At 42.5% G+C, this 12774-nt stretch overlaps 1 protein-coding gene across 1 annotated transcript; it reads right to left on the bottom strand.

Annotated features, from left to right (window-relative positions):
- Nucleotides 1-7575: 7575 nt before the first annotated feature.
- On the bottom strand, nucleotides 7576-9705 carry LOC148847327 (UDP-glucosyltransferase 29-like). The gene is given in 2 exon segments (XM_088952588.1): nucleotides 7576-9349; nucleotides 9351-9705. Coding segments are annotated over 2 exon segments (1527 nt in total). The 5' UTR covers nucleotides 9606-9705; the 3' UTR covers nucleotides 7576-8077.
- Between the last annotated feature and the right edge of the window lie 3069 nt (nucleotides 9706-12774).

The raw sequence follows: 12774 nt of genomic DNA, 5'->3' as shown, positions 1-12774 counted from the left end.
ATGAGCTCGGGCAAATTGCGGGTGACAGATCGGCGAGCTCGGCGTCGGCGCCTCTGCTTCCTGACGGGCTCGGCGTTCGTGCTGCTCACTTCTGTGCTATCCAGAACAGTTTGCGCTAGGGGTAGCCCGGTCTGTTGGTGATGGCTACGGACAGAAGAAGCCTGCTTGGAGTCAGTTTCTAGGATTTCGAACCAGCTCTCAAGGATAAGGGTTTCAAACTTTGACTGCCAGGGCGACGTTGACCGGCTGGGCCGGGGTCCTCCCGACCTGTCCGCTCGCGGCGAGATCGGGGTAGCCGGTCTCTCCTATCAGCTGTGGGGGGAGGCTTGGTTTTTGGGGAGACTTTGGGGGGCCTCTACTCGGCCAGAGTGTTCGCTTTGGCGGTGAGACTTGGCTTGCTGCGAGGCCCGGTGCTGAGGCTGGAGCTGAGGCTGTTGAAGTTGAGGTTGGGGCAGCTGGGGGAATTGCTGCTGATACTGGTACTGGGAGACCTAGTGCAACACTTGATGTTGATAGAGCTGAAGCTATTGGAACTGTTGCATTTGGGCCTGCATGGCTCTCACACACTGCATCAGGTCCTCCAATTGGTTCAGGCTAGCCACCGGGGGCACAACTGAAGGTTCGGTGAACGTCGTTCTGAATGTAGTAGGGAGTGAGGCCATGACAGATGCCATTGCGAGAGGCACATTCAAGCTGGGGATTCCGTCCGCTGAGAGGGGGACGGTGAACTGTCCGATACACAGTAGGAAGCTGGGGTTGTTCCCTGTAGTTATCCATTTCCGTGCTTCAACCGACGTTGCTAGGGGAGGCCATGAATGTTGGATTGTTTCAAGGAAGAAGAAGGAACTGAAAGAGTTTAGAGGGAAAGGCCTTTTGAAGCGATTCCCATAGACGATGCCAAATGATGTAGCGCGATCCGGGCACTCCTAGCTGACCACTTATTGGCTCCTTGCTGGCAATGAACGGCACCTGAGAAGATGAAAGGAAGGATTCCCGGGGATTTACCTGGTGGGAATACTCCGATGCTTAAGTTAGTACTATGTATTGGAAGTAAAGGGAAAAACAAAGGCTGAGAGTGGAAGTCGCACAGTTTTTCTGTACTCGAGAGATTTGAGGTTTCAAGAAGAAGTTTCTCCTTTGCCCTGAGGGTTTTTATAAGGGCGCTCCTTGGGAGATCGGACATAACCGCTATTGGGCCCCCTGCCACAGCCGTTACCTGCCAGGGTTGCGCAGGTGGCTGTTGTGATGTACTCCTTACCCGAGCGAGTGACACGTCTCCAAAGTGACAGGCACGCCTCCGCCTACTGAGAGACATGGGTGCAGATTGTCGAAAGGACAGGGGTTGGGCCGTCAGTAAGGGATATGGCATAGTCTGATTGGTACGACCTGTCAAATAAAAGCTTCCTGTTGAATGCTCATGCGACCCACTCCCGAGCTACTTTGCAACGAGCTCGGAATACTTCAGGAGTACCCTTAGTAGAATTAGTCATCGGGATGACTTGTCTGCTTGGGAGTTCAGGCAAGCTAGTTTTCTTAGCTTGCGAGCTGAAGTTGCCTCGGAATATCCCTTTGGGGGTAGCTCAGGGAGCCCGGAGCTTGCGTCGTGGCAAGCTGCTTTATGGGCCCGTTACTTACCAGTACCGGGCCGCAATTCTGAGCTGTCGCTTACATTGAGTCATTGTCCACGTGTTGCCATTTCCTAGATCGGGTCAAATCATCCTTCATCAACTATGTCATTGGGACCATGCTCCCAAGGGAAGTTGTCAGTGGGGAGGCTATAGACTAGGTCCCTAGGGAGGTGAAAATAGCGGATTTGAGACCTGAGTCTCTCCACCATCATGGAGGAAGGGCCGAAAGTGTCAGACTCCCTTAACTGGGAAGTAGATGCTACATCACCAGAGGTCTCCTGAGTCTCCGGGACCTGTTACCAAGCTTCCCCTGAGCTCGAGGGAGCATCGTCGTCCTGGTTATCGCTCCGATGGTAGGTGTGGTATGGGTACCTAGGCATGGTTGGCAGTGATTGTGACTCACCGGAGAAGATGAAACGGAGTAAACTGAGAAACTTGGGTAGACTAGACGAATGCGCGACCTCAAAATCCGAAGGCAGCAAGATGTCATGAAAGGAAATGAGGCCCAGGGGGTCCTTCTATTTATACCCACGTCCCCCGAATCAACAACCCAGATCAAAGCAGATCTGATGGCTCGTAGTCAAACTAACCGCATGCCTTTTGAAACCGAAATGTGACTGGCTGCACATATCCCATGATTGGGGTAGTGACGGTTGCACGACATCTAGAGTTAAGAGCCACTTCAACACGTTTTCGGTATTCGAAAAGTTAGAAAATCCTCTGATTCCCGTGCAGACATTTAATATGAGTAGTCAATCAAGTTTGAGTATTGGTCAAATCAATCCGTCACACTCCATGAACTCCTCGCGCTAAGGAAACACTCTTGGCTCGAGGAGTGGGGGGCAATTGATGGAGGATGATTTGACCCAACCTATTGAGATGATGACACATGGACTTGACTCAGCACGAGCAACAACTCAGCAGCCTGACTCGATCGCGACCAAGTAACAAGTCTGTAGAACAGCTCGCTACGCCACAGCTCTCTATAGGGGAAGCTCGCTACAACGCGAACTCCTGATTCCCCGAGCTACTAAGAAGGGAATACTCCAAGATTATTTCAGCTCGCTCGCTAGGAAAACCAGCTCGCTCTAGCACTTGGGCAGAAGAATTTCCCCAAAGACCAACCTTGATGAGGGTCACCTCGAAGTACCCCTAAGAGCTTGCTACAAAGTAGCTCGCGACAAGGATAGCCCGCTATGAAGTAACTTGCGACTATGATGCGACACTCTCAGGAAGCTTCCATCTGATAAGACTGTACTCGTCAGATTGTGCCACGTCTCTCGACTGACGGCGTAGTCCCTGCTTGATTACCAGTCTACCCCATGTCTCTCGATAGATGGTGGAGTGCTTGTCCCTTCGGAGAAATGTCACTTAGCCGAGCAGGCAGTACGTTGTAACGATCACCTGCGCAGCCCTAGCAGGTAACGACTACGACAGGAGCCCAGTGGCGGTTACACTTGATTTGACAAGAACGCCCCAATAAAATCCCTTAAAGCGGAGATACAGACTCTCTCTCAGAATTAGATTTGAACTTGTACTCTTACTTGCTCATGAGCTAATCTCGAGACGTAGTGATCTAGCACGATCTACACTCTTAGCCTTTTGTATTCTCTCTTCTTCCTCCCCAACGTTCTAACTTAAGCTTTGGAGTATTCCCGCTGGGCAAATCCCTAGGAATCCTTATTCTTCATCTTCTCAGGTGCCATTCGTTGCCAACAAGGAGCTAGTCAGCAGTCAGCTAGGAGTGCCCAGATTGTGCCACATCACTATTAAATACCGAAAAGAATTGTGCAATTTCTCCATGTAACCGAAATAAAAGATAAAATTATAAATCATTTGCAAGAAGACTTTCAGACGTAAATAACCTATCTAAGCCTGATCAAAACCCACATGCACCCATCCCAAGCCTAGACCGGAAGGATTTTGTTGTAACTTTTTATGCTTTAATTAACATATAAATATGATTTAAGAAAGGAGAGGAGAGACTCGTGTGAGCATTGAAGTGGGAGAACTCATGGCCTCCCATATACAGTATGATGTTAGTGGATCGGGTTAAGAGGTAAATCTGCATCCAAGCATGGTTTTTTAAACTGGATCGGACCGAATGGTCAAACTGGAAAAATGGAATCGCTTCCCAAAATTAAAATTTTGTCAAAAAACCTTGATTTGGACAGCAAAAACCACTGATTCGGGTGTTTGAACCATTCGAACCATCCAAACTGTTTAACGATATTGACCATTTTTTATTTTTTATACTTGAAAACGGACCCCTGATTGGTTCATAGACCAATTCGGTTTTAAAAACCTTGCATCCAAGTTAAAAAAGTATTGATACATGTTGGTACGGTGAAAGGGATGTATTAGAAATCTGTACCCTATACATACAATTAATTTGGCGTCGAAATTTTTAACCTTACCTGCATCAATCGGACTTGGGACCAGTCTTAAATCGGGTTTGGGTTGAGATAGATCTATACCGGATCTGACCCGTTGAGATAGTAGCATTGCAGCATTTATAGGTTTGCCTTGGTTTTGGTTGAGTGTAGGTGCACTGTTGTGGGACAGGTTCGGTAGAATTTGGTGTTCCATTTCCTTTAATCAGGTGTAGGTGGGGCTCGGTTTGGAGTGAATTCCGGCCTGGTATGGGATTGATCCAAATCCATACTACATTGGCATATATTCCGACTGGTTTGGCTGTAGTGAAAATAAATTTGCACTGGTAAAAAATTATGATAGTACAAATGATTTGGTTGTAAATTCTGATTTATTTTTGTTCCAAATTTTATTTTATTTTGTTTGATTGTAGTACAGATGAAATAAAATAAAACGTGAAACAAAATGAAATAAAATCCAAAACAAAATTAAACCAGAATTTGTGTTCTTTTTATTTGCACTCCCATACATTTATACTAATACAAATAAGATTGCACTACAACGGAACGCAGCCTAAAGTCATCCTACACATACAAATGATCACGGTTCTTAATAGATGGTTTTGATATTTGACTGGCTGGGTTAATTGTTTAGATGGCTTGAGGGCAGCAGTAAATTTGAATCTCCACAATATATAACTACTGAATGCATTCCCTGTTGAAGGCCCTTCTCTTTCCCAGTTAGCTTTAACTGCCTCCTCCCATTATCTGGAAAGACGATCTATAGTCTATTCTCTAATAGGAGAAAAGTGAAGAAAAGTAAACCAGAATTTACACTCAATCCATTTACACTCCTCTACATTTACACCAGTACAAATGAAATTTGCACTGCAATCAGATGAAGTCCAAGTTTTTTTGCTTGTCTTGGGGGGAAAATCATATAGAGGAGCTGGGATTTGCTGCTCACACCACCGTGTTCACTTATTATGTTATCGATCATGAATGAACACACCAATGTACTAACATATCCCAAGTGTACTGACATATTCATTCATGATTGGTTACATAGTAAGTGATACAAAGTGTGGTACGAGTAGCATATATCCCAAGTGCTCATAGAGTGGCTCAATAAGGTGCTTATAATTTCTCATGGTTATGCAGTGTCTATAAAATCCCTCCCCTCTCCCCCTTATATGTTAAATTTACTGGGAGATGTTATTGATGTTTGATTGGAAGCCCTGCTCTCATAATGATTGCATGGTTTCTTCTAAGGCCATGCTTCATAAATGTTCACCGGATAGGATTAGCCAAAGGGGATATCTGTTTCAATGGGATTTTGGACCAATGATTCATGCTCCACACTAGTCATAAAATATATGGGCCCTACAACGATTCAACTTTTACTATGGGATCAAACATTTTATGATTGATTTGAGGCATTATCATTGGTTCCGCATGCATCTTGGGCCCTACAACGGTTCAACTTTTACTATGGGATCAAACATTTTATGATTGGTGTGAGGCATTATCATTGGTTCCGCATGCATCTTTCTACACAACCATTGAGTTCAGCTTATCCAAATTAAATGTTGCACTCTATTGTCAGAAATTTCTATTTATCTCCCCGGGTTTTGGATTTTATTGTTCGAGACAGTGTTAATTTGTTTTCATCCAAATTCATGGGTTTTATTGATCAAATCCTTCACGGCATCATGTATTTCAAGCATCATATATTTTCCTTTTTTTAGTTGTATGTTAGTATTAGTCTTTTTGGTGGTTTGTTATGCTAATCTTTAATGAAATAGTATAATGGCCTGTGCAATGCACGAGATATTTGAATCAATGAATGATAACACAACCAAATATAGATCTTAGCCAAGTTGGGTGTGGCCACTTGTTTGATTATTCACTGCTTGTGTTAGTGCCAATATGTTTAAGTATCTCAAAATGAAATCATACTTCAATTACTTCATCCTAATTGAGTGTGAGTTGTAATGTTAAGAAAACAAAACTAACTTAAAACATGGCCAATGATTCCATTTGACATATAATGTAATATGTGTGTATATAAGTACGCAAAAAGCTCCATATTGCAACATTAGAACCATAGTTTTCAAGGTGCCAAGGCGAGGCTAGGCGACCATAGGACGCTTAGGCGTTGGAATTTTAAAATGTTAGTTTTCTTGAGTTTTTATTTTATCTATGCTTTTTTAAGCTATTTTATTGGTTTTGTATGCTAACTAGCAAGCGTGTAAACTAATTATTAACACTATAAATCATTCAAATGAGTATAAATTTCATATAAAAAGCTAAAAACATAAAATATTACCAACTTAGCAATTAGCATGTATTCATGACTTCATGTTCAACATTAAATATATTATTTTTAATAAAAAGGAGTCCAAACCAACCATAATGCTTCATGCCAGTCATAAATTAAAATCCAAGGGCTGGTCCTAGTTGGAACAGTGTGGCATAGATTTAATTCAATTAAAGAGCCTAGTAGCAGGGGGTTTGCTCTCAACTTTCTAGGATGTTGAAATCAAACCTAGAGAATGTCAAAAGCAAACCAACACAAGGGTTTTGCTCTTATCTTGCAAGTACAAGATGTTGGAAGCAAACAACTTAGATTTTCATGTAGAACAAGCACTAAGTTTTTGTATTTTTAGGGTGTCTTTTGTTGATGGTTAAGAGAATTAGGTGTGTGAGAACTTACAAATTACAAAACACCATAAAAATGCTTAGAAATTACAAATACAAACTTGACTTGGACAAATGTAAACTTGCTAAAGACACATGATTAAACACTGAATTAAACCCAAAGATGAAAAGTAGGGGTGGGCATTATTCGGTTAAAACCAAAAAACCAAACCGAAAATTTTGCTTTCGATTTTGATTTGTCTTTTTCGATTTTGTAAAATTTCGGTTTCAGTTTCGATTTTCAGGTTTAGAAATTTGGTTAACCGAAAAACTGAATTAACCAAACTTTATTATCTATTATATATATATGTTCACATATAATACATATATAATATGTATAAAATATATTATATTGTATTATATTATGTATTAAAATATGTAATTTATTATATACATTGTATAATATATATTTTTTAATATATAATATATATTAAAATATATATAGTGTTGAAATTCGGTTTTAACTGAAGATTGAACCGAAATAATCAAAACAATATATATATATATATATTGTGTTATACTATGTCGGCACACAAGCTATAGGCGGCATGGCTTGCTCGATCGTGCCATGCCAGGCCGGGCCAGCTCAAAATCATGTCAGATCGTATTGGACCGGCTCAAAACCTTATTGTTGGTTAAAAAAAAACAAATTAATAAGCACTATTACAGGAGGAAAGCATATAAATGGTATAATAAATAGTAAAAGTTATTTTAGAAATAAAAATCAGAATTTCAAAAGCAAAAACTAATGGACTTTTAAACAACAGTAAAATAAACAGAAATAATAGTAAAGAGTGATTTTGGAAATTAAAATTAGGGAATTTTGACGAATGAGACGATTACCAATTCCATTTTTATTAATGGTCAATAGAAATAAAAATAAAAATAGACTATAAAAGTTGTGGTTTAAAGAAAAAAAGGCACATGTTACAATTAAGAAGAAGAATGGAGATGTCGGATGTGCTGATAACACAGCAATGAACATGATATATATATTGCATTATTTGTGGCCTTGTTGGTCGAAAATCAACGTCCATCCAATCAAACGTGCTATGAGCAAGCTCAATAACACCAGGAATCAGGATCCAGTAAACTCAACAATCATAGACTTCTATCAGTGTCCGAATCCTCCACAGGAACCGGACGATACTTGGCCCCACATGGTCCACCGCTTTATTCTAACTGTCTGGATCCCGCCCGTACCAGTGGAGCACTAGATTACACTATGACACACACTGTACTGTCTAGTAGAACTCAATTCAACTAAGCGCTGGGAGTCCGGATCTAAGGAACATCATTGTAAGCACTTCAATGAGCATTTAACGTGTGTAATATGTGTTCCAACCAGATCCGAACTGCCTAGATACTTGGTTTATGCTACGAGCGCCTCGCTCTTTGAGTTTGAGCGAATTCTCCAAACTTTTCTGCCACCACCTCCATCTCTGAGCAAAGTTCTCCAACCTTTCCTGCTGCCACCACCTCTACCTCTTTCTCCTCTCTCATTGAGTTTGAGCAAAGTTCTCCAAGTTTTCCTGCCACCACCTTTATCTCTTCCTCCTCTGATCTCTTTGAGTTTGAGCAAAGTTCTCCGAGCTTTTCCGCCACCACATCCATCTCTTCCTCTCTGATCTTCTCACTTAACTCTCTTGCTTTTCTTCTAACTTCTTCCCCTTGTTTCTCCACCACCACCTCTTTGATGGCCTTCGCCACCTCTCCCCTAAGAAAACTGCCATCCTTCTCCCTCTTAACCTCCACCCCTACGCCAAGCTCTACCACCACCCTTGAATTGGTTGGCTGATCAAGGTGCATCGGCATTGCTACCAGTGGAACACCAAACTTCATTCCCTCCATTACCGAACCAGAACCACAGTGGCTCACAAACCCACCAATGCTGGAATGGCCTAGTATCTGTGCCTGTGGAGCCCAGCCTTCCACCACAATTCCCTTCTCTCCCACCTTCCCCAGGAAGCCTTCCGGCAGGGCTTCGTCAAGGCTCATTTTCTCTCCCTCAGGAAATCTTACAACCCATATGAAGCTCACCCCACTAAGCTCCAGCCTATAAGCCATTTCTTCTAGCTCGGCTTTGGACAGAAAGACCTCACTCCCAAACGAAACAAAGACAACTGAACAGGGGTCCTTCTTGTTAAGCCATTCCATGGACTCCCATTGCTGGTTGTCTTCATTCTGAGTAGTATCCTGGACAAGCGGTCCTACAGGTAAGATCTCCTTCCCCGTAATGACGGAATAGTAATCGATGTATTTTTCTTCAATCTCTCTAAAAGTCTTGAACATAGTGAAGCGTGAAGATTGGTCGATGAACTGTATGAGCCGCTCCTTGTCTGTCAACCCGTTGGCAGAGGATTCGAGCAACTGGGTAATCTTTCGATCTTCGTGCTTTTCAAGATAGATTGCAGGAAACGGGAATTTGACGCCAGGGTTCTTGCAGATGTGATAGAAGAAAGCGGACGTAGCACCACCAGTGATCAAGAACTGGACAGCCGGAATGTCTAGGGAGGAAACCAAAGTGGGTGCCCATGGTTGGATAAAATCATGGATTAACAAATCAGGTTTCAGAGTGCTAAGGAGGTTCAAGAAGGAAGGTTTGGCCATGTCGAAAGCTTGCTTGAGGGTAGGCATGAGATGGGGAGGGAAGGCCTTTGGTGGTGTGGTAGTGAGGAGGGAGGCCTGGGAGAGTGGGAAGGTGGATCTCTACCAGCTGAATTGAAGGGAAGATCTTCTCGCTGAGTTGATCTCTGATGGAACGGAGGTTTACTGGGGTGGAACAGAAGTAAACGTGGAAGTTCCTCTTCGAAAGTCTCTTACCCACCTCCAAGAAGGGAGATATATGACCATGAGCTAACCATGGAAGCATGAGAACAGTGAAGCAGTTTGGCTTGGTATCCATGAGATCACTCACTCACTCACTCATTCGAGGCTCTTTGCTCTGTTAGTTGATCAAGTGTTTGTGTTTCTGTTTTCTCTGTCGTCTTTCACCTGTTAATAAAGGGCAGCATGTTTGGATTTCCCACGGGAGTCACGAATTCATCGCTACCACGAGAGTCACGACGAAATTAATGCATGATATATAAATATTAAATATTAAGAACGTGCATCACCGTCTTCTTAATATGTTAGTTCTAACAATTTGGGGTACTTCTCATTCGAACAATTTCTATCCCATAGTTTCATGGGTAAAGATATGCTTATCGAAAGTTGCAGGTGGCTTAGGTGTGAGACGAATGAAATATTTCAGTGATGCTTTGTTAGCTAAGGTTGGGTGGAGAATTTTGACTGAATAGGGTTCCATATGGGTTTCAATTTTGAAGTCAAATCATTTTTCATTAATGCAATCTGACTGCTCCCTGCAGAAGATGATCTGGCTACTAGCAATGACGGGAACTAAGGAACCTACAAGAGATGAATCAGAGAACCCGGGGTGGCTTACCCGGCGAGGACACTCCGATGGTTAAGTTAGCACTTAGCAGAGAGCTTGAAGATGATAATAGATTGTGAGAGAGCTAGAGAGTAGAGATTACGCCTCGCTTCACCCCTGGGGGGTGAGGTATTTATATATTGGAGCCCTCGTGGGTTTGGTGGAGTAGTTCCTGGATCTCTGCTGTGATGGGATCCGTTTTCATGTTAGGTGGGGATAATGCCACCAACCGGTAAGGTTGCCCATTTATGCCTGAATCGGAGAGTGGATGAGCTAATATAGCCGTTACAAGGCACGATCCTGTAAGACGCGGGGTACGGTGGTGAGCGCCTTAGAATTACCACGCGACGGTTGGTGAGCATCTCCTGAGCTCGTGTTCTTTAGACCTGATATGAATGCTGAAGTGCCTTGGGACCGAGGTGGTCCTGATGTGACCTTGCACCGAGGTAGACTTGTCCCAAGGTCGATCCGTTGCGGACTTGGCGTGTCAGGATGAGCTGTTGTCCTACTAGTTAGGCCGCGTCCACGTGTCCCCCTATTACTAGGTTGGGCCAAATCACCCTGCATCAGAAGAGTTTTTGGATTGTGATCCTAAGTGGCATGACTGTTGGGTGTGGAAAGGTATTTGTCGCTCAAGACATGTACTTCATGCGGGTTGTGTGTGTCGGGTGGGTAATGGTCACTTTATAAGTATATGGGGTAATCCATGGGTCCCCTCTCAACCAAATTTCAAATTACAGACCCCACCTACCAGTGTTCCGGATGGCATTTGTAGAGTTTGTGATCTTCTAGGCTCTAACTGATAGAGGAGATTGGATATTCTTCACAAATTTTTTTATCCGATTTCAATTCGAAACATCCTTAAGGTCCCTATCTCTATTAGATCAAGTGGTGATGATGGTTAGTTGTGGTTGTTAGAGCATAAGGGTATTTTTTCTGTTAAATCTGCCTACAAACATCTTTGCTCCATTTCAACTGATGCTTAAGACAATGCATTTTAGAGGAAGTTTTGGAAATTGAAGATTTACCCAAGGATTCTACTATTTTTATGGAAAATATTACATGGAGGATTGCGCACACGAGACAAACTTTTTGGTGTTGGGCCTGAAGCATTATGCCCTTTCGAATGTAACCACATTGAATCACCAGAGCATTTATTTTGGGATTGTTCATTTTCAAGAGCTATTTGGTTTTGGTCTTCTTTATCTTGGAGACCAGATCAACTTTCAAATGTAACTATTGCTGAATGGATTCGAAATTTTGTGAATGGTTCACGGGGTCCTGATGCGGAGTGGATGTCTGATCTAATTCTTACGACTACTGTGTTGTGGAAGATCTGGGATGCTCGTAACAAATGCATTTTTCAAGGGTATTCGGCTTAGCCAATGGATGTACTCCAGAGTGCATATCGTTTCTATGGGAAATGAAGTTTTATACAACAATCAGTATATGTGGATGTAGAAGTTCAACACATTTGTAGAAGAAAGGATCCAAAATGTGTCCCTACTGACATGGATGTTATTATTTATACTGATGCTACAGTCATGGATGAATTTAGTGATGCTACATGGGTGATTACTGGGGTGAATAATAGGTTCATCAGGGCGGGAGTTACTCTATTTCCTCTTAGTGATGTTGAAGGTGTGGAAGCATGTGTTATTCTCTTTGCTTTATTGCATTGCTCTGCATTTCATCACCAAAAAATCTGTGTGGTAAATGGCAATATCAACGTGATCACTGTCTTACAAGGAAAAGTGCTCTCTTCGTCATGGGCTGCTCAACCAATTATATCTAACATTAAGAACATTGTTACTTGTTTTGATGATTTGCGTTTTGTTCATGTGCATAGATCTTTAAATTTGATTTCTCATGCTTTAGCTACAAGGTTTAGGGGAATTCAACATGAATTTGTTTGGGTTTCTCCTCCTGATGTACTGTTGACTTTTTTAGCAATTGAAAGTTTAGTTGCAACAAAAAAAAAATGTCTTCAAGTGGGTCTGCGAGAAAAAAATGCTCCTTTTCTAAAGGAGGAATGGCCTTCTATATTCACGGTGGATGTTTGGGATCTATTGACCTGGCTACAGCCTCTGTACACATATTACAAATTGGGATTTGCTGGCGCCTTATAACGACCTCATAGCACATCTCACCGTGCATTAGAAACATCTCCCATAAATAATAATACATAAGTACGGGAGATGTTCCCAATACATGGTGGAATGTATATGTGAGATCGGTGTGAGGCGCCCTGTGTGAGGAGCAGATCCAGTCTCACATTATTATAGCCGCATGGGGTCTCCTTGAATAAGACCAACCAAAGTCAATTTGCCTATAATTGTGATTTTTCCTTTTTTTTTTATGTGATCTAGGACAGATTCATATAAATTTTTTATACATATATAGGCAGGGGCAGAGTCAGGAAATTTTCATGAGGGGCCAAAATCTAAAGTAAATGAAGGAGGGGGATAAATGTAAACGGGTCCATAGGAGGGGCCAACATTAAGTTGGGGAGTGGGGGAGGGAGGAATTTACATGAAAAATTGTATTAATAGTGGGAGATTTCTGGACCACGGGTATAGGGATGAGAGTTGGTCACTTGGTTGGAAACTTGGAGTCTTGAGTCCCGGATCTAGTAGTTAGG

Source organism: Nelumbo lutea, chromosome 6 (assembly GCF_056320005.1).
Source record: "Nelumbo lutea isolate HS-2025 chromosome 6, American lotus-T2T, whole genome shotgun sequence".
In the NCBI taxonomy this organism is placed as follows: Eukaryota; Viridiplantae; Streptophyta; class Magnoliopsida; order Proteales; family Nelumbonaceae; genus Nelumbo; species Nelumbo lutea.
This window is presented reverse-complemented; position numbering and strand designations above follow the sequence as displayed.